Source organism: Episyrphus balteatus, chromosome 1, assembly GCF_945859705.1.
Source record: "Episyrphus balteatus chromosome 1, idEpiBalt1.1, whole genome shotgun sequence".
NCBI lineage: Eukaryota > Metazoa > Arthropoda > Insecta > Diptera > Syrphidae > Episyrphus > Episyrphus balteatus.
Genome location: NC_079134.1, coordinates 56,775,469 through 56,797,690, shown reverse-complemented (window position 1 = coordinate 56,797,690; position 22,222 = coordinate 56,775,469). Strand labels below are relative to the sequence as shown.

Below are 22,222 nucleotides of genomic sequence, written 5' to 3'. Positions count from 1 at the left end.
CCTGTTTGCTTGAAGGGGAAGTCAATTCTAATGTCATTTTTCTTTTACCTGTAATTCAAAAACCGCTTAAGATAAAAATACGAAAAAAATATGGTAGATAGAATCGCTTATTGTGCATCAGCTTTTGTGAAAATCTCATAAGTTGACTTATATTGTTATTCCTTGTTGCCACAGATATATTCACAGAGAACACGGTTTACAAATGGGTTTTGGGAGGTAAGACAAGACGTACGAAAGTTTCCAGTCTTGGTATAGTTTGTCGATGGCTCTTTTTTTTATGGCGGTAGGCGCCTAATATTCACATTTGTTTATCTTGAGGTGTACGCAAAAAAACCTTTTATACATAATAAACAAATATAGTTTATGTAAAAGAATAAAGTTCTGCCATGGAAGAAGGTATATCCAAACAAAAATAATTATACAGTTATAATAATACTTATAATACTTTTGCAAATACCGTTTCAGATACAAATTGTATCAGCCTACTTGTTATAGTGCTAGATACAAATCCATCGCTTCGTCTATTGCGCCAAAATCCTCAGTATCTTACACAATTAATAGATTCCACGATTGCTTTTGGAAATACTCATTTAATGCAGAAAACTCAAAATAAACTAGCAGTACTTTCATGTCATCACAATGCGAGGTAGTAAATTTTTGTATAAACTCCCTCTCCACAACTTGGGAATTTACGTTTATCTTTTAAGTGAATACCTTTATCCTGTAACGAGTCCGATGGAATTTCGACAAGTCGATGGTCAATACGAAGCTTTTACTCTAGTCGAGAAAACCATAAAACAAAGATTATGCTCAATAATGAACTCTGCCCCAAAGATCACAACACTATGTGAGTCAAAGCTTGCGGGATGCATGACTCTTGCATTGTGTCACATCAATAATGTAATTTTGTTGAGCTGCTTCATAATAAACGATTTACCTAGACAATTTTTAACAGGTCCTACGACATAAGGATGACAATATCAATATTAATTCGAGAATCTTAGTCATAACGGGAAGTAATGAATGTGCATCACAATATCTAACTTACATGAATGTATTTTTCACTGCAAGAAAGTTGAAAATTGCATTAGATGTTTGTGCTATTGACAAAACGTTAAAACTGTTTCAACAAGGCTGCGATATTACAGGTGGCCATTACTTAAGATTGCCTCAAATAGAAGGAATGTTGCAGTACTTGCTTTGGGTGTTTTTGCCAGATCCACAATCAAGAAAAAAACTGGTGCTTCCTCCAGTTGAGAAAGTTGATTATAGGGCAGCTTGTTTCTGTCATAGAGAAGTTATAGATATTGGATATGTTTGTTCAGCATGTTTATCAAGTGAGTAAAAACTGAAAGTCTATTGAATTAAGCTTATTATTTATATTCTTTCTATTCGATTCGGTATTGTATGCGTAATCACAACAAAGTTAATCAACCACAGGCGAACTAAAGGGGGGGGGGGGGGGTTAATACCCCCTCCAAATTTTTTGTTTTAGGAGCTAGGATGGTTTTTGAAACACGTCAAAGGGTGATTTTCTTATTCTTATTTTTATTTTTAGCTTTTTTTTGAAAATTAAATCGTAGTGAAAGTTGTAGATCTTTTATTACCCCATTTTTACAACGATATAACAAAAATAAGAAAACCACCCTTTGCCTTGTTTAAAAAAAAGTTATTTAACATATATTGTAGGAAATTAAATGTGCCCTTGGTTATAAAAGTGGACTAAGTCAATTTTTGAATAGTTTCATAAAAAATAAACCTAATAATTTTATTACTACGATTTAATGGTATTTCTCCTTGAAACAATTAGAGGAGTAATAAACAAGTCTATATAAAGTAATTATGCTTTGGAGTGTTGTCGAACTATTAAATGATATCAATTATTTGTATTCTAGTTTTCATAATTTTTTTGGCAGTGACTTAGTCCACTTTCATAATTAAGGGCACAAATAATCTTCAAGTTTGTCATGCCGTCCTAATGACTGCGACTGTGCAAAATGTGGTACATAGAGGAGGTATATCTAGAGGCCCGACTCGTACGCCCCTTACCTCAAAACACCCGCAAATTTAATTTCAGATGATTAGTATACATCTCTCTTATTCTTCTCTTGTTTTCCTATCTGTGAATACGTGTGAAAGGTATAAAGCGTTTAATACCTTCCTTTCGACAGTGCGGGCGTTGCACCAACTAAAAATGGAACTTTGCGAAATTTGAAAATTTGCAAAGTAAAGCAGTAAACTTTCAACTTCTTTTCGTTGTTTAAAAAGGTTGAAATCTAATTTTTTTACTTAAACAACGATATCTTTTGAAATTTTATTGTACTTTACTTTTATCATTTGTTATTTTTTTTGGTTATAGTTACTCAGACTGTTGATTTCCTGCAATTTTGTTTAAAGAAGAAAATAATAAAATTTTTAATATCAATATAATATCATTATTTTAACTTTAAATTGCAATCATTCATTGAATGACGTATAATTTTGAATAAGGTGGTTGGAAGTTCTAGAGGAGGTTATGTGGCCATGAAGTAGAGCGAAGCGGTGTGTTATTTATTTTACCATAGTTTATTTATGTTTATAATATCGAACTATGGTCTTTTGTTTAGTTACAATTTGTAACTATTTGACAGCTGAACATCGTTCCGAAACTCCTTTTGACGTGTCAAATAGCCACGATTTGTAACTATTTCCAATTCACTTTCATGATCTGAGTTTAGTGTGTTGATCAGTGAATTCAGATGTTTGGTTTTCAAGACTATTCAAACATTTTTATTTCTTTTATTTATCAGCGGAAAAATTAAAATAAAATTTAATTTTTGAAATTATATGATGAGAGAAATTTTATTTTGAATGAAAACATGATTTTCAGTTATAATAATAGAATTGGCATTATTCTAAAAAAAATTGGTAGTTTGACAGTTAAACATTATCTAACAACAAATAGTTCCTGAATGATTTGCAAAAAGAACACAACAAATTCCAACAATGCCTCTTCAACTTGTTTTCACATACTAACCATAGTTATATATTCTTAATAGTTAATTATTCCTAATAGCCCAGTAATTTCAGGCATTTTTTACCCAATCTGCGGAAAAATTCCTACTGGGCTCGATTTTGATATCGCGCCGGCGCACAGTGCGGCGACCAGTGGAAAAAAGTCAGAAAATTTGACCTTCTAAAACCGGTTTTGAAGAATGCAAAATTATAGCCAGATGTCTAACTAGATGAACTGTAATTTTTTTTTTGTAAAATGCAACTACAGCAAGCTACACAACCTCTTAAAGGTAACATGTCAAAAGTAGGCCATTGAGTGATGATTTACGAATAGCTGCACCACGGAGTTAAATTGCTCCAATTAAACCGGTTTTTAATTGGATACTCACAAGAAGGGTAAGCTTAATATATTTTATTGGTTTTTTTTTGCACTCCAAAGTCTTAGATCGTTTTAATAACCGGTAAAGTAACGGTTTATTTCTCACAAAAACAGCTTATTTTCAAAGTTCAGCATAATTTTTGATTCACGTGCATTCATCAAAAAAGTTAATAGGTTATAAAGTGGAAAATACGACCTTTCCAAAAAGGTATCATTCATCCGCGTCCCTGCTAGCTATGACTGATTGTTTCAAGCTTTTTTACACACAATTTGTATGAAAAACGCACTTTTTGAGTTATAAAAATATTAATCCTTAGTGTACTTATGTGACAAAAACTTATAACCGAAATAAAAAATGTTTTTATACACTATTTACTTGCCAAGAGACTAAAAAATAATGTTAAAAGAAAAGATCATAAAAATTAGGCTGTTTTGAATTTTTTCCATACTTTGCACTGAATCAACGCACTGTGCGGCGGCGTTAGAAGTTATAGAGGTCAAAAGGTCGCAAAAATCAGTTTTTCGCATATATTTCGCGACCTGTTGTTCGGAGGTCAATAGGGGTCTATAGACAAACTGTTGGTCATAAAATTATCTACAAATATTGTCTTATGCATTTTTCTGTAACATCAACCGTTTTCGGATTAGAGCGCTGAGAAAGAGAATTTATTATAACGTCGTCATTCAAACTACATAAAGTTTCGATATGATATTTCGCGACCTGTTGTTCGGAGGTCAATACGGGTCTATAGAAAAACTGTTTGTCATAAAATTATCTACAAATATTGTCTTATGCATTTTTCTGTAACATCAACCGTTTTCGGAGTAGAGCGCTGAGAAAGAGAATTTATTATAACGTCGTCATTCAAACAACATAAAGTTTCGATATGACTCTTAGAAGTAGTCCAAGATTGATTTGGGGTGTTTTGGCCCTCAAAAAATCCCTTTACCCTGAGACCAAAACGTTTCAGTATTCAAATAAAAAATTATTCACTCTTAAATAAAACAAACCTATTATTACGTATCATGTATTATGCCTACGCTTGAAATCGGTCTATTCCGAAAACGGTTGGTTTTACAGAAAAATGCATAAGGCAATATATCCTATAATTTTATGACAAACAGTTTTTGTACAGACTCCTATTGACCTACGAGCAACAAGTCGCGAGATATATGCGAAAAACTGATTTTCGTGACCTTTTGACCTCTATAACTCTTAACGCCGCACACAGGAGTATTCGACCTTAAAATCCGATCAAAAATATTTTTAATGTTTTTCTTATTGGAATTGGCCTAAAACATTATTTTAAAACTTATAATATAGTAAAAGTTACACTGAAAAAAATTTTCGGGTTAATTAAAAAAAAAAAAATTAAGTAAGTTTTGTTTTTCAATTTTATTTAATTCTATAATAATAACTATAACTAATTTTTAGATGAAATTTTCAAATATTGTTCATATTTAAGGTTAAAGAAAACAAAAATTTGAAAATAAGTAGTTTTTTTAAGAAACGAAAGGCAATTTGACTTAAAATACCTCAAGACTAAAAAACCCCATTAAAGAAAAAGGTGGAAACATGTGGAAATTTTTTGTTTGTGCATGAGGTGACAAAGATGTACAGTTAAATATATAAGAAAAATTTTTGCCCGATCATACCCGAGACTATAACAAAAACACTTTTTTTTACCGGAAATTTCCAAAATGTTCACGTTTTTCTATGCACTCTTGTCATTTCAATTTTTAATATATTTTCAATAAAATATATGGAAATTTCTGTATTTACATAAAGTACATACCTTGACCTTGGACATGCATCAAAAATTTTTCACAATATTATCACAAATCACAATAAAAAACAGACTGCAGTGTTAATGATTAAAAAAACAAAATAAGCTTTTGTGGCCTGAGCTTATAAAATCGACTAGATTTAGACTAAGATCTTGGGAATTAGGGGGTCAACAGTTATTATTTGAAACCGGTTTTAGTTAGTATGGGTATTGAGGAATGCGAAAAGCAAAAAATAACGGGCCGAATGCAATTTTTTTTGTTTTCACTTATGACCGGATTTTGGGGTCGAATACTCCTCTGTGCGCCGGCGCGATATCAATGTCGATTTTTCACATCTTCATTACAACGCCGTTACGAAGGTCTATACCAAAATTCAGCCCAGTAGGAATTTTTCCGCAGATAAAACCTAAAATTACTGGACTATAATTTCAAAATGTATTCTTAATTTTACATCACTCACGTAACTTTTACTATACTATTCATCTTCAAAAAGTCGTTCAAAGCGATTTATTTTAAATTATCATTTAATATACCCGAACTTTACACGAGAAATGGCCATCCGCAAATCAAATTTTGTCTTTGCATATTATTATTATGCAAAACTTTGCAGAATTTTAAATGGAAAGTGCAAAGTTTTTTTTTTGTTGCAACGAAATCAAAGAATTCTTTGCAAATTGGCAAAACTTTGTGCTTTTCAGTAAAGTACTTTGTGCTTTGCAAATTTGTGGTTGGTGCAACAAAATTTGCAAATAAGGAATTTTTGTTTTACTTTTCAAAAAAATAATTTCCTCTTTGCAAATTGGAGTTTGGTGCAACAGAATTTGCAAAGTTAAAGTGCAAAGTAGCAAAATGGAAAGTGCAAAGTCCAAAGTGGTTGGTGCAATAGGGCCCTGAAGTCAAAATGCATTTTGGAATTTTTTCCCAGACCCCATATAATAAAATCTAACCTTCCCGTACTAGGACTGGGTTAAATATTTAGCCGAAGATAAATTGTTGTCATTATTGAGGTGAAAAGATGTTTTTAACTGTCAAAAATTTATCCGTAATTTTTGAAATGATAATCGATGAAACCATAATCATTAACGTGTGATTGTTCGTTTTTTGCTTTACGTAACTATCATCTCGTCAAAATTGTTTCAACCACACCACAGATTGAGAACCTTCCAAAATATTTCAAATTATGCCTGATCCAATACGAGTATATCCTAAGCAGTTTATATGGAGAGAAGTTTCTCTGATTTGAAAAGTCGTAATAATGTCGTTTTCGATTGGTTTCACTCATACTAAAATTCAATTAAACATTTTGAATCGCTTCCACTCAGTTCTGAAATTAAATATCTGTATTGGTAAATAATCAAATAAAAAATGTTTGCTTTTCCACTAGAAAATTTGGTATAATAAGATATAACGGACGATTAATTATTTGAATATAAGTGATTTTGAATGAATTCTGTTTTGAAATCAAGAAGAGAATTTTTCTTCTGAGAAGCGTTTTATCTATCATGTTCGTGCGAATTAAACACTTTTAGAACACTTAAGATTCTGGACGCTTCAAATTAATTCAATTTCGAAAAAAATAAATATAAGCCCAAATAGTCATAATTGTAAAAGATTCGACGAATATTATGAAATAAATATTAAATGCATTTATTTTTTTAACGCAAACATTTTTTTTACAAAAATAATACTTTTTTCAACCCCGCTCCGATGTGAAAACGAACATCAATGATGTACCTCAATCAATTAATATACATAAATTGCCCTTTACTTAAAATTAAATTTCCTTTACTTGCACATTAAATTTTTGTTGTGGTGTTTGTAAGAAATAATTCACAAAAAGCAAATTTTCAATCTTCAAAATGTTGTCGTCTAATAAAAAGTGATTAGCGTTTTCAAGTAAAGCAAGTCTATCGTCAAAACGTTGTCGTCTGTCGATAATCGAATTAGGGGGTGACTGCCCTGCTCTAGGAGAAAGCATTACAATTATCTGAGTATGTAGGATATAGGGAAAATTAATATTTTTTAAAATGTTTCACTTTATAGATGATGTAAAAAATTAGTAGTGTAGTCAAACTCTCAAAATCCTTTGAAAGTTTGAAAACAGATTCAGAAATTTTAGTATTGCTTGAATTATAAAATTAATTGTAATTTTTAAAATTATTATTAATCAAAATCAAATTTTCATCGATTTTTGTCAAAAGTCGCGAATTTTTTTCAATTTCCGAATTAATTTTATTTATTTTACTGTCTAATACCTCATAAAGGGTATTGTCTAATGTCGTTTACTTTCACTCTATTAACCCTCTGTAGGCACACCTCTTTTTTGACTTGATAGGCACACGGGTGCGAATTTGGTTTGCTCTTTTTCATGTCGCTAGAACTTTTTTCAGTCTCAATATTTTATGGAGAATCATACATGAAATTGATGACTCACAGTTCCAAAAAAATATATTTTCACCATTATAAAGAGACTTTTTTGCGACTACTTTTTTGAAAAATTCTTATTTTTTTATTTTTGTCTTGCCAAATTCTCACCCGTCTGCCGACATAGGGTTAAGGAGTACTCTTAATTTTTACTCCTTTGTCTGGAGTGATAGAACATAATGAGAGTAATTTTTGTTTTGTAATTGTGTGTGTGACAAGGCAAAAGTGGATAATTTCCTTGAAAAAATAGTGATAACAGGCCTAGGAAAAAAATGTATGAATTGAAAAAAAAATTAATATTAACATATGAAGCATAATAAGTGTTCGTTGATAAGTCTGCTTCTACACGAAGACGCAAGGCGCATAAATTATCTTCGAATTTCCTTTTGATTTTCGTTTCGGTGAGTTCCGCGCTTCTACACGTAGTATTTTTTGAAGACGCAAATTTGCGAAAATTTTTGAATAAATTAAAAACGTTACTATACACGCAAATAATACACATCCGACGAAGCAGACTCCGCGACCGACGAAATAAAAAAAAGCAGAACAGCAAAAAAAAAAAAGAACAAGATCAAAGAGAAACGTCAAAAAGAGTCACAAGACTCACGGTAGAAAATCATCCTTCCCTTTTTTCGAACCTTATTTCTCCCTTGCTCTTGTGTGCGTCGCGCGCTTTGCGTCTTCGTGTAGAAGCGGACTTAGTTCTACTTTTGGTATATTTTTCATTATACTTCTGATCGGTTTTTTTTTTTCAGCCTAATTGACACAAACCCTTAGGTAGTAAACAGCTCGTTTCTCACTAAATTTTTGGTAAAAATAAGAACGTAAGAAACTAGTCGAACAAAAGTATTTCGGTTAGATTTCCGAAGCAATATTTGACAAGGTTTTGGTGGGGTCCTCATGTAGTTGAAAAATGATATCACACGACACGGAGTCTTCTTTTGCCAAAAAAAACTTGTTAAATTATACCGTTTTATATCAAGATAGATTTTCCTCTTCATCATATTTTCAAATTTTATCAAAGGTCGGGAACTCCCCCCAAAAACTCAAACAGAACATCACCAAACCTTTTTTTTAAGTCAAAAATCGTTAGGTTAGATGAATTTTTACTAAAACTTTTACTTAAACTTTAACTATAACCACAAAAAAGAATCAATAACCAATGGGAAAAGTAGATTGGATTGACGAGAACTCAGAAGAAATAGAATGCAAATCTAGATACTATCCAAAACTGGAAAAAACATTTCAGCACTATCAAGTTTATAGAACGGACATAAATTATTATGGACTCAAGAATATTTTCCGGTGTTATCTTGTAGATTGCTAGCTAATTTTGAAAAAATAATGAACAAGCAAACCTATCCTGATATAAAACGAAACAATTTACCAAGTTTTTTGGCAAAAGAAGACTCCGTGTTGTATGATATAATTTTTCAACTAGATGAAGACCCCACCAAAACCTTTAAAATTGTCAAATATTGCTTCAGAAATCAGAAATTTAAGACAGTTGCGTAGTCAGCATAAGGCCCTGACCCATTTTTGCTGAAAATCTGTTGAAATTTTTGAAGAAATTGTAAGCGCAGTAAAAAAACACAAGTCTAAAAGCGATGAGCTTTGAGCTTTCCATTTAGCTGAAATACGACATAATTTTAAAATTATTTCTTCACAGATTGATAGATCCTATCTCGAGGCATTGTTAAAAGTGGTTAAAAGTGGTAAAAATTAATTCTAGTACACTCAATATATTGAAACAAAAGCCTTTTTCCAAAACGAGCAGAATTGGTCAAGTCCAAATACTCTCCATTTTTGGACAATGAAGCATTTTTTAAAATTTTAACCAGGAAAATTAATGGTGGCATAATATAGAAAAATAATAAAATAAAAACGATTTAATTTATGTGAAGAACACTAAGTTTTAAACAACTTTTTCAAAAAAGGCAAAACATTTGACCACTTTTGCTCGTCACTGTATATATTTCTATAGTGCTATCATGAAGTCACATTTAGTATTAGTTCAAGTCACCACTATATTTTGAGGTGGCGCTTAGTGTATTTATTTCATACAAATTCTGCTTTTTTAAGTTACCACCAGAGGTCCTGAGATCGTTTCACTTCATGGTAGTACTATGGAAATATATATACAATGCTTTGTAGTACTAAAATTACTCCGGAGTAATTGTTTTTTTTTTTACACTTTTGTGGCGTCAAAGAACACAAAACCTTCAAAAGTGTAAAAATAAGTACTAAAAGGGTACTCTCATTGGAGTGAAAGAAAACGACATGAGTTATTCAATGAATTTACAACTTTGGAGTAGTTTTTTTTACTGCTAAGAGTGTTAAGTGATGCAGCTCTTGTATTGGAATCTATAACTTTTTCGATTTTATCGATATTACCGGCCAGATCAATAAAATGATCATAAAGCAATCCAACGTTATTTTCCAGACTAAAGAATCTTTGGGAATTATTATCCACTACAAACTTCACCTCGTCTACATTATTTGTGACACTAGTGACATTAGTATTAAAATTTTGCAGTTGCAAAAAAATGTTTGAAGTTTTGCAGTGGTTACACAAGAGTGAGATCTTTTGCAGAGCGAACTTTTGCATTCTTGTGAGTCTTTCTGAAGCTTCAGTACCTAATTATTGAATTACAAAAAAAAAACTCTATCCACTAAATTATAAACTTTTATGTAAAATCTTTACTACATTTCTGTTTGGCGTAAGAAAAATTTAAAAAACAAAACAAACTTCCAATTTCACTTTGAGAAAAGAGTTCCTTCTATGAGCGCAAAAAGAACTTTTCTTCAAAATTAAGGAGCCGTATTATATCGTCTTGTTTCCACTTAATTAACAATCAATAGTATCAACTTAAAATTCCTCCAGTCCATTTTTGTATCATGATTTTAGTTGTGAGTTCCTATATAGTGTAGACATTGCTTGATCTTAAATACATATCGTCGCCCTAGTATTGTAGTGCCGTACACGCCGAATTGTATTTTTTGAAATGGGTATGTAGTCTTACGTTTTCAAATGTAAAAATGGCGTTTACGGCACTTCAATACTAGGGTGACGGTATGTCGAATTCCTTTCAACCACTTGCAGTCCCTACTAAAATCGTTACTAAAGTCGATGATAATTTTTGGCTACTTAGGAAATTAAAAAAAGAGAGCGATTTCTTTTTGTGAATGTAAAGTAGCGACTGGAAGTCGACCGCAGATCAAATTTTTGGTTGTTTGGAATTCGACAATAGTTTTAACGATTTGTAATAATATAATGTAATTACTAATTTTTGTTAATGTATGTATATTTTTGTATATTTCAGTTTTCTGCAAGTTTAGTCCAATCTGTACAACATGCCAGTAAGAATTAATTTAAATATTCAATGTTCATTTGTCTAACTTTTGTTTTTTCTAGCACCGTTTTCAAAACACCTCGTCCTCTTGCTCTTAAAACAAAAAAAAGGAAAAAATTCTAAATAAAATAAAAACAACAACGTAACAGCAATAAAATTTGTCGTTAATTGCTTTTAAAATGGCGGATTTAAAAATCAGTGCTTTCATACACTTTTACAATTTGATTGGGTTTTTGTTTAGTAATTCTTAAAACTGTCCGGAAATTTTCGATTAAAAATGCCAATCGAATAAATTGTATTTCTTTTTCCGATTCTGCACTTTGTGTGTCACTGTTTTTGTAATTGGAAAAAGTCAAGCATTACTACACTAACGGCCTATTTCTTCACAGAGTCCTAGCGCTACTAACGGTCCTAGCCCTAAAGTTAGTTCTCAAATCAGTACCAACTCATTTCTTCACCCAAGTAGTAGGTCCTAAAACTGTCAATTTAGGACCGAGTACCAGTTTGGACTTGGTCCTAGCCAGCTCCGGTTATTAAATCAATCGTTAGTACCAGTGCCGGTTATAGCACTACCGGCGCCTCTGGGCAAGATTGCAAGAGGCGCTCACAGGTAAATTTTCCCAAAAACATGGCCAAAATTATTTTTTGTGTTTATTCAATTTATTATTGCATGATTATATCAAAATAAGATAATTTCCATAAAATTCACCATTTTTAAGTAAATTTACACGAAAATCCATAAAAAAGAAGCAAAAAATGAAGAAAGTCGTTTTTTTTACATTACGCCATAAGGTTTCTTTCATTTGACATTTAATAATACAATATTTATACATTCAATAGATTGAAAAAAACAGTTGAACAGTCGTTATTAAAAATAAATAAATAATGTAGGTATAGATAGCAAATATATACATAAATAAATATGAGTGTGAGTTTGTATGTGTGTATATCATTCAATGACTTGTGAGTTGTGAAACTGTAACTGAGTCTGCTTGCTCGATCTCTGGTGCTATTAGAAACTGAAGTACTTCAGAGGGAAACGCATTTTTTGTTTTAGGATTTAGTTTTCTTAAACCACTTATTAATGGGTCAGAAGAGACCAAGAGATTATGAAACACATCTTCCATATTTTGCTGACTCGAAAATTTTCTTGGGAAACGCTTTATATCTTTGTTTCGTGATTCTTGGGCTTCTTCGCCGAGCTGTCCAATGAATGAATGAATGAATAAATTTTATTGAGGCTTAAGTTTGGATACATATGGTTATTATGAAACTAAGTTAATTTTCCTTCAACAACTATTGAACGTGCTTCTTCTGCTGTATATGGAATAATTTTCTGGTCAATTTTTTTCAAAGCTTTTGATATTTTTCAGCACTTGAAGGAGTTGAAAATATTATATTTTTCATTACATTTGATGAACAAGTTTCCCTTTTTCTCGCAGTTGCATCGCGCAGTATAGCTTAATTCTTCGGCATTATAGTTAGTTTTTACGTCTCTTTGACGTCTCTATTTGCTCCGAAATTTCAATATTTCAACCTTTGGTTCCAAAAAATTAATTTTTTCTGTAATGTCACGAGACGAACAGCTTTTTAAAAATTCAGAAAGCTTATTTCTTGAAAGAAAAATGAAACTTAATTACGATCCTGTGTCAAAAAAGAAAAATCTAATTAAAAAAAAATCAAAGTCCCCAACACCGTCCAACAGAATCCATGTTAAAATTATTTTAAAAATCGCCAAAAAAATTAAATGAAAAACAAAGCAAACTACTTCTTATAAGAAACCAACCTTGCTACTGCCCTCGTTAATTAAAATTTTCTACTTTGAAAGCATCTACTGATTAAACAGTTACAATTTGCATCGCATGATCAATCAGGTTCTAAGCTTATGTTATTTGTAAACAACTTGGCATTAAAAAAAAAACAACAAATCGCAAATTTTTTTTTTGTAGTTTTGGCCATGAATTTGGGAAAATTTACCTGTGTGAGGCGCCTCAAAAAAAAAAAAAAAATAATAATTTTGAAACAATTTTTTAAAATCATGAAAAAAAAGCAATAGCAGATTATGTCTTACCTCTCATACTTGTTAATGCATTTATGTAACAAAGTGCAGTTTATTAAAGTCTAATTTAATTTAAGAAAAAAATTAAATATTCATGTAATTTAGGCTCAATTTACAAGTTTACATTTATCTCTGACTTTTTTTTTAAATACAATTATAGAGATGTAGATCCAGCAGGTACAGTTGGATTTATTTGAACAATATTTTTTCAAAAACTTTTTCAACTGCATTAATATCGTTTTCTATTCAATAATTCACTCATTCTGAAATCCAATAAAAAAGTTCGAATCGCTTTCACTCAATTCTGAAAATTAATATCTGTTGTGAAAAATCAAATAAAAATGTTTTGCTTTTTCAATCGTTTTCGATTGGCTCTCCGGAAGCGTCCGGAGGCATTCAGAAGCCTTCTGAAAGTGTTTAATTCGCACAAAAAAAGACAGACAGAACGCTTCTCATAATAAAATTCTCTTCTTGATTTCAAAACAGAATTCACTCAAAATCAATAATATTTAAATAATTAAATGCTAGTAGAAAAGCAAAACAATTTTATTTTATAATTCACCAATACAGATATAAAATTTCAGAATTGAGTGGAAGCTATTCAGACTGTTTTATTGGATTTCAGAATGAGTGAATCCTTGAGTGGAACCAATCAAAAACGACATAAATATCAGTGATTTTGAGTGAATTCTGTTTTGAAATCAAGAAGAGAAATTCCATTGTATATGAATTGATATACAATGAGAAATTCTCTTCTGAGAAGCGAAGCATTTTCGTGCTAATAAAAAAACGCTTTTAGCAGGCTTCTGACTCATTCCGTACGCTTCCGGACGCCCAATCGAAAAAAACGTATTTTTCAATTCTCACACACAAACGTAGTTTTTATGAGAAATGGAGGAGCTGTCAATTTTACAAGAATTAGAAAATGAGCTCGGGAGTAGTTCTCGCATCTAGTTTGAAATAAATGAAAGTTGTGGGCAATAAGAATAATAAATACCGGAAGTTTAAGAGTGCTTACGTTGCACCTATTTGCAACTATTCAAATCTTCATCTATTTAATTCTTTAAAATATCTACAATATATTACAGATAACCCATTTCGTGAATACATATTAATTTATTTTGACACAAAAATATGACTGTATCTACAGCTGAGCTGATTGATATTCTTCATAAACTATTTCATCTCGTCGGTCTATTCTTTTCCATATCCGGAAAAATAAAGAAACACATTCCATCTCCATATTACTAGCTATGATTTAGTGATTTAAATATAGGGGCGCCTTTGCAAAAATTAAATTGGTTGGAGGAATATTAGGATTGCTTTAATTTTTCAAAGGAAAATTGGGCGCCTTGTTCTTCAAAGATGAACAAAGATGTTGGACACCATTGTCCTTCCGGAAGCCAAACAATTAACCCAAAATTGAGGGGCGTGAAAGTAAAAAAAAATAAAACATCGATTGGAAAGACTTCGTTATTTTTATAGACCAGTGTTTTTCAAAGTGTGTTATTTACAGGGCACGGATTCTTATGTTAAAAAATATATTTTTTTTCCGCAATAATAGAAGCATTGGAATAAGACAGTTTTTCGAATCAAGTAATTTCCTTTAAAATGCCATTTATTTGTGCATATTTTTGCATATTTTGCTTTAAATGCATAAAAATGCATATTTCGGTTTTTAGTGCGTATTTTAATGATAAACACATATTTTTGTGTCATATTTTTGAAAAAAGGGAATACTTTTTTTGTTTCACTTAATTTTTAATTTGATTAAAGGGAGGGTGTAGGTACGCAACTTAATCATTTTAATTTCAACATGCATTTGCAGCACTTACCACAATTCCAACCGTCACAGTTTCTAGTTTTACTGCAGTGAAAAACCTACTATGCAAACAATTTTGAAAATTTTGAAGAAGTTTTCAATTAGGTAATTGCATGACTTTATAAAAAAAAAAACTAAAAAAAATGTAAAACAATGCTGAAAAATCGTTTCGTCAAAACCTGACGAAGAGGTTTTGGTAAACTTTTCGGGTAGAGAGATACTTGCGTTCAAAAATGCTCCAATGACACCAACTGAATTTGAACAGTAATTTTCCATGTTCAAAAGCTATGTCAGGCCAAATAGGCAGAATTTTATCATTAAAAAATTCAGGAAATATTGTGTGGTGTAAAAAAATTTATTCTTATGGTTAGTTTGCGTGTACATATGTAATTTAAATTTAATGTTTTGTGTGTTTTATTCTAGAAGATTTTATGTTTTCTATTTATATTGTTATTTTGTTTAAATTTTGGCGGAGTTAAGTTAATTTTTTGGTTTTTAATGTGTTTTTTTAATGCATATTTTCATTGTTTTAAGCGCATATTTTCAGATTTAAGGTGCATATTTTATGCACATATTTTGGGTTTTTAAGTGCATAAAAATCCTTGCCCTGGTTATTTATATAGACAAGAGTTCCAAAGGAGTCGCGGCCGCAAGCCAAATATTGATACAAAAAAAAATAATGCTAAAAAAAAGAACATTTCTCAGTGCGACAAATGTGCTTGTATGTTTTTTAATAAATATTGAAATCTTAGATTGATCTTTGATATTTTAACGATTAAATCGTTTTCCAAGTTAAGTTTGTTTCTCTTCATAGTTTTGATGTCCAAATTTGAAGAGAATGACTTTACATTAGTGTGATCCACGTTATAAGGCAAAAAAATAAACCATATAAATCATTATTTCCAAACCCATTATTTTGCTACAGACATCTATACCAACATATGCTCATCAGCTTTGAAATACTAGACTTTGTAACCCTTAATATCTGATTATATCGTAATAGGACTTGGCTTCGAGTTGGGATTTGGCTTAAATATGATAAGCACGCATGCTTCCGACAGAAGAATCAAATTTGTTTGCTTGACACAGACCATAACCGCAGTTTTCCAAGAAATCCTCTGATTTTGTCTTTTGCAGTTATAATGTTTTTCTTTCTTCCTCGGAGCCTCTTATTAAGGATGTTTAAGTTGTCAAACAGATCAGCAAGAAATGATAACTTTAAAAGCCACGGAGGGTCAGAAAAATGGTTCGGATTTCCAATCTTATAAAAAAAAACAATAATTAAGATATTACAGTATGTGGCCACATGATTATGACCGATGAAAATTTTCACAAATTTGTGACGCTTAAAACTAATTAGTTATCAGTTATTATTATATTATCTGTCTCGTTCTCGATGATACTATTGTAGTATTGCTTGTCATGCTCATTGACACAACGTTTAACGCATAAAAGAAAAGAAGAATTGGAATCCATATTGTCCTCTTCTTAAGCTCTCTAAGTTCATATTGCTTCGTTTCGTTGTGTTCATGAAGCAACACGTTTTTCACATCGCGCTCGGCATTATTAAATTTTAATAAAAAAGTTAAGTTATTATTCAGTGTTTTTTAATTAAAAAAAAATGTCAAAAAAGAGATCTAGATCCCGCTCAAGATCCAGAGAGCTCTACAAGCATCATAAAGATGAAAAATACGATCAGTTGGACAAAAAAGTTACTACCCTCACAAAATTGGTTGAAGAGCTGATCACTGTTCAAAAAGAACAACTCAAATTAAAAGAATCTCAACAAGAGACTTCTTTTAAAATAAATGAAAATGGTAAATTAATAAATAATAAAGAATCCCTTATTTCCACACGAAATCTGGTAGGTTATGTCCATACTACGTTAACCAGTCCTGAAGACGCCAGACATATCATATATATATGTATATAATAAATGTCTATAAAGAATCCCTTATTTCCACCATTGTATATATATTTCTATAGTACTATCATGAAGTCGAATTTAGTATTAGTTCATGTCGCCACTTTTTTGAGGTGGCGCTCAGTGTGTTTTTTTCATACAAATTCTGATTTTTCAAGTCACCACTAGAGTTCCTAAGATCGTTTTACTTCATGATAGTAAATATATATACAATGATTTCCACACGAAATATGGAGGTTATGTCAATACGACATTAGTCAGTCCTGAAGACGCCAGACATATCATATATATATACATGTACTAGCTGACCCGGCGGACTTTGTTCCGCCTTTCCTATTATTTATTTTAAAATTTTAGCCCTGTAATGTGTAAAACTTTTCCTATACAAAAAAAAAAATTGCTTCACTCGGTTCGGTTGATATGTGGAGCACAAATATTTTGGCTATTTAGGAAATTCAATTGGTAGGAATTTTTGTTTGTAAATTTATGTGTGTCCTAGTGACAGATCAACAAAATATTTTTTACTATTTTGAAATGATTTCATGTTTTAAATTTCTTTATTTTTATCCAATAAAACTAGAACTGCATCGAAACACAAAGTCAAACAAAGTATAAAAAGTTAATTAAAGTACAAAATAACAAAAACTATTTTATTGATGTGACATTTAAAAAATTAGAAACTTTTTGTACTTTTTTCACTTTGTGTTTCTATGTAGTTCAGGCTTAAAGGCTCTGGGGGCCTATTACGTAAAACGATTATCGTTTAAATCGGCTCGTTATCGTTGAAAAACGACTCCGTAAAACAATTATCGTATAAAAACGATGACACGCGACTGCGTAAAACGAAAATCGTTTAAGGCTGAACGATACTCGTTTTTTTATACGACTGACATTTTGCTGTCGTTTGGCTTTCGTTTTGGTTTTGTTGTGGAAAATATTTTGTCTTCTAGTGATATTCCTCTTGAAATAATTAAAATAAAAAACTAATTGGAAGAGAAGATGTAAATAAATACATTTTTTATTCGTCGTTTAAAAAATATTTCGTGTCTGCCAGTGATATTCCTGTTCGGCTAAAAAATGTGAATACAGGGTGTCCCACAGTCACCGCCCCAAATGAAAACCATGGATTCCTGAGGTCATTTGAGGTCGAAAAACTTAAGAGGTAATTTTCTCGTTTTCGTCCCGTTTTCGAGTTACCACGGTTTTTATGATTTTTGCTCTCTTGTCCTTTAACTGGCCTTATCTTTGCCAAACTAAGTTTGATTTGAAAGATTTTTTTTACAACCAATCAAGAATCGATTACAGTTTAAGTTTGCCCCAAAACTTTTTTTTCTGCGGACAACCGTTTTTCCACAATTTTGCATCAAACACAATTTTCTTCGTTTTTTAAGTTGTTTTTTACACTCTCATATTATTTAAGTCAAAAAAAAAAACACGTTAATGAGTATTAATTTTTTGTCCTTTTTCTTAAAGCCCAGTTTATTTTCATAAAAAAAATAAGTTTTATTTCATAAAAAAGGATACTGAAAGTAATTCAAAAAAAATAAACAAACTGAGTGAATTAAAAAAAAAAATACGTTTTAAATAAAAAATTGATTTAAATGAATTAAAAACTTTTTCTGAGCTATTGTGATTAAGAAAAGAACAAATAGATAAAGCTCAGAAAAAAATTTAATTTATTTAAATCAATTTTTTATTTAAAAATTATTTTTTTTTTTAATTCACTCAGTTTGTTTATTTTTTTTTAATTACTTTCAGTAGCCTTTTTTATGAAATAAAACTTATTTTTTTATGAAAATAAACTGGGCTTTAATAAAAAGGACAAAAAATTAATACTCATTAACATGTTTTTTTGACTTAAATGATATGAAAGTGTTAAAAATAACTTAAAAAACGAAGAAAATTGTGTTTGATGCAAAATTGTGGAAAAACGGTTGTCCGCAGAAAAAAAAGTTTTGAGACAAACTTAAACTGTTATAAATTCTTGATTGGTTGTAAAAAAATCTTTCAAATCAAACTTAGTTTTGCAAAGATAAGGCCAGTTAAAGGACAAGAGAGCAAAAATCATAAAAACCGTGGTAACTCGAAAACGGGACGAAAACGAGAAAATTACCTCTTAAGTTTTTCGACTTCAAATGACCTCAGGAATCCATGGTTTTCATTTGGGGCGGTGAATGTGGGACACCCTGTATATTATATTTGGAAATGAAGAATGAAAATAATCAAATATTTTATACATTATATACAGTTGCGAACACAAAAATAGCAGTGCTTACACAATTTTCATAAAAAGTTAAATATTTTTAAAAAACTGCTTTGCAAAAAAGTTTAAAATTATATTTTGCATTGGGCAGGACCTCAGTTATCATATCCAAGGTTTTCAACTTTTTAAATATGCTTATCACTGTCTTGTACAAGACATTTATTGAAGCACTCTAGTTTATGCCCGAACATTGAAATAGCAGTGTCTTTGTTTTTTCTCTTTCAAGCTTCCAAATGTAACTTTTTTTCGTTTTATTGGTAGGTAAACGTTTTTTTAAAGTGTTATTTCTTCTATAAGCCTAAATTGGCATTGTCAAAAGTTGTCAAAATGGCCCGCAGAAAGCATTGTTCCGAAAAGTTCATGAAATTCAATAAAACAAACATTACTAAGAGAAAAAAACTTACCAGATCATCTGAGATATCCTAAAATACCCTGTTGAAATGGTGAGCAATACGGCAATATCCAAAATAGTAACATTAGCTCAAAATACGTAATCTAAAAAGAATCAGGACTTAGCGAAGTGATTGACAAATTAGCTAATTGGCAAAGTATCATTCTTTAATAGGCTCCAATAAACAAAAAATTTACTACAAGTGTCTGTTAGCGCTATGGCATTAACAGAACATGTGCTGGAAGCTAAACTACTAGCCTAAAGTTTGCCAAGAGCACCATTATTGACGAAAAATCATGTAGAAAAAAGAATTAAGTTCGTAAAAGATTGGCCCAAGATGCAAGTGAGGAACTTTCACAGCTGTAGGCCGCCAACAAATGGATGTTGTTATCAAATGTATGGAAAACAGTCCCGGCCTTGCTAAGAATTATTTGCCCAACACCCAAGCCAAGACTAAATTCAAAATACTTTGGATTTGGCAGACACTCTCAATGCAAGTGGACCTCCGGAAAAAAACATCGATGGCTGGAAAAGCGTATCGCGTATGTTCTTTTAAACATAAGAAAAATTATCTTTTTATGTTATTTATGGTGTGGAAATACTACAAAATAGGTACAATCAGAAAAAAAAAACAGTTTTACCAAAGATTAGAAATTTAATTTACTTTTTTTTTTGTTTGTTTATATAGCCAATTTTGACAGTCACAATTAGGAGTGAAGTTAGTTGCGCTTGAAAAAAGAATTAATTCATTAGCTGCGTTCCTTTGGAAATATTTATCTACTTTTTAGTACTTAAAGCTGCTTTGAACTACTTTTTCAGTATAGCAAAGTAGTTTTAAGTACTAAAAAGTAGATAAATATTTCCAAAGGAACGCAGCTATTATCGTTTTATGTAGTCGCTCTTTGTCGCGACTATCGTTTGTCGTGAGTCACCACTCGTGACTATCTTTGTTTTGCCGTTCGTTTCGTATTATGTAATAGGCCCCCTGGTTTATTAAATTTTGTTTTGTCCCAAATTATAGTTTAGTTTGACCATTGACTTAATATATATGGACATAGAATCCGTTGCGTCCGTTCCGTCGAAGTTTTCAACTGACAGCTCGATAAAATACACACGTTCTTATGGGAAGCGACCCATAAGCGACGGATCGGACGGAGACGGACGGTTTCGACGGAAGAAGTAGCCCAACTTTCTACTTTTTTATCCGTCGTAAGGCCCCAGCCCATAGAATCCGTTGCGTCCGTTCCGTCGAAGTTTTTGACTGACAGCTCGATAAAATACACACGTTCTTATGGAAAGCGACCCATAAGCGACGGATCGGACGCAGACGGACGGTTTCGACGGAAGAAGTTGCCCAACTTTCTACTTTTTCATCCGTCGTATGGTTTGACATTGGTTGTCAACAATAGATCTGTTCATTTTTCTGTTTCAGAGTGCACGCCGGGGAATTTCAGAACTAAGAACTGTGTTCTTTTCTTCTCCGATTTTATGAATTGTGAACTTTAATTGTGTATTTGTGAAGAAAATGTAATAAAAGTAACATTTAATAATATATCTAATAAATTATATCAATTAAATACTAAAATTCTGTTGTAGAGTTCAATTTTACTATGCCAAAGTCATATCTACAATATGATTATCTGTTATTAAAAATTGTTTTTAACTGAAGAGCAAGTACCTACATGAAATCTAGTCGCGCATTTTATTTTATTAAAAAAAAGAACAACAATAATAGTTAAAAATTTCTTGCATCAGAACTTCCTTAGTGCACATTCAGCGATAAAATATCGAACACACCTCGGAATTTGAAGTGAGCTGTCAAAAAGCAATCCGTCGTACGACGTATTCTATGGGTCACCCCTTTCTGTCCCAAACTTCAACTTCAACGGATGGATTGACGGAACGGACGCAATTGATTCTATGGGCTGGGGCCTGTATCCTTTGACATTGGTTGTCAACAATAGATCAGTTCGATTTTCTGTTTCTGAGTGCGCACCGGGGAATTTCAGAACTAAGAACTGAGCTCTTTTCTTCTCCGATTTTATGAATTGTGAACTTTAATTGTTTATTTGTGAAGAAAATGTAATAAAAATTACATTTAATATATGTAATAAATAATATCAATTAAATACCAAAATTCTGTTGTAGAGTTCAATTTTACTATGCGAAAGTCATACCTACAACTCATAACTTGTTATAAAAAATTGTTTTTAACTGAAGAGCAAGTGCCTACATGAAATCTAGTGGAGCATTTTATTTTATTAAAAAAAAGAACAAAAATAATAGTTAAAAATTTCTTGCATCAGAACTTCCTTAGTGCACATTCAGCGATAAAATATCGAACACACCTTGGAATTTGAAGTGAGCTGTCAAAAAGCAATCCGTCGTACGACGTATTCTATGGGTCATCCCTTTCTGTCCCAAACTTCAACTTCAACGGATGGATTAACGGAACGGACGCAACGGATTCTATGGGTTGGGGCCTTAAGGTTGGTTCCACTTGTTTCTTGCCGATACTAGCACCCTAACCAAAAGCGGAGAATAAGTGCAACATTTTTGACAATCGATATTCGCGCTTAAAAATTAAAAAAAAAAATAACAAACGAAAAATTAATTTGTTTGTGGTGTAGTCTCCATGTTGTGTGTATGAATGTATGATATAAATGTAAATAAAATATAAAGAATATGTTAGAAATTTATTTTTATATTTTTTTATAATTTTATTTAATTTTAAAAAATTTTAAATTATCACAACATTAAATTAAAAAATTTTATTTAAAAAATTTATTTAAAAAAATTTAATTCAGCGACGCGTTTCGGTTTTA

General features: G+C 31.2%; 1 protein-coding gene across 1 annotated transcript; it reads left to right on the top strand.

Annotated features, from left to right (window-relative positions):
* Window positions 1-249: 249 nt before the first annotated feature.
* On the top strand, window positions 250-11,256 carry LOC129916173 (general transcription factor IIH subunit 3). The gene is made up of 6 exons (XM_055995997.1): window positions 250-396; window positions 466-646; window positions 708-900; window positions 956-1,337; window positions 10,909-10,945; window positions 11,001-11,256. The coding sequence occupies exons 1-6, from the start codon at window positions 387-389 to the stop codon at window positions 11,059-11,061; spliced, it is 864 nt and encodes a 287-aa protein (XP_055851972.1). The 5' UTR covers window positions 250-386; the 3' UTR covers window positions 11,062-11,256.
* The last annotated feature ends 10,966 nt before the right edge of the window (window positions 11,257-22,222 follow it).

Excerpts from the sequence above, each read along its gene's own strand:
- LOC129916173 (XM_055995997.1), top strand. Across the intron at positions 647-707 it reads TCATGTCATCACAATGCGAG|TGAATACCTTTATCCTGTAA; the intron begins GTAGTAAATTTT and ends TTATCTTTTAAG. Across the intron at positions 10,946-11,000 it reads CCAATCTGTACAACATGCCA|CACCGTTTTCAAAACACCTC; the intron begins GTAAGAATTAAT and ends TGTTTTTTCTAG.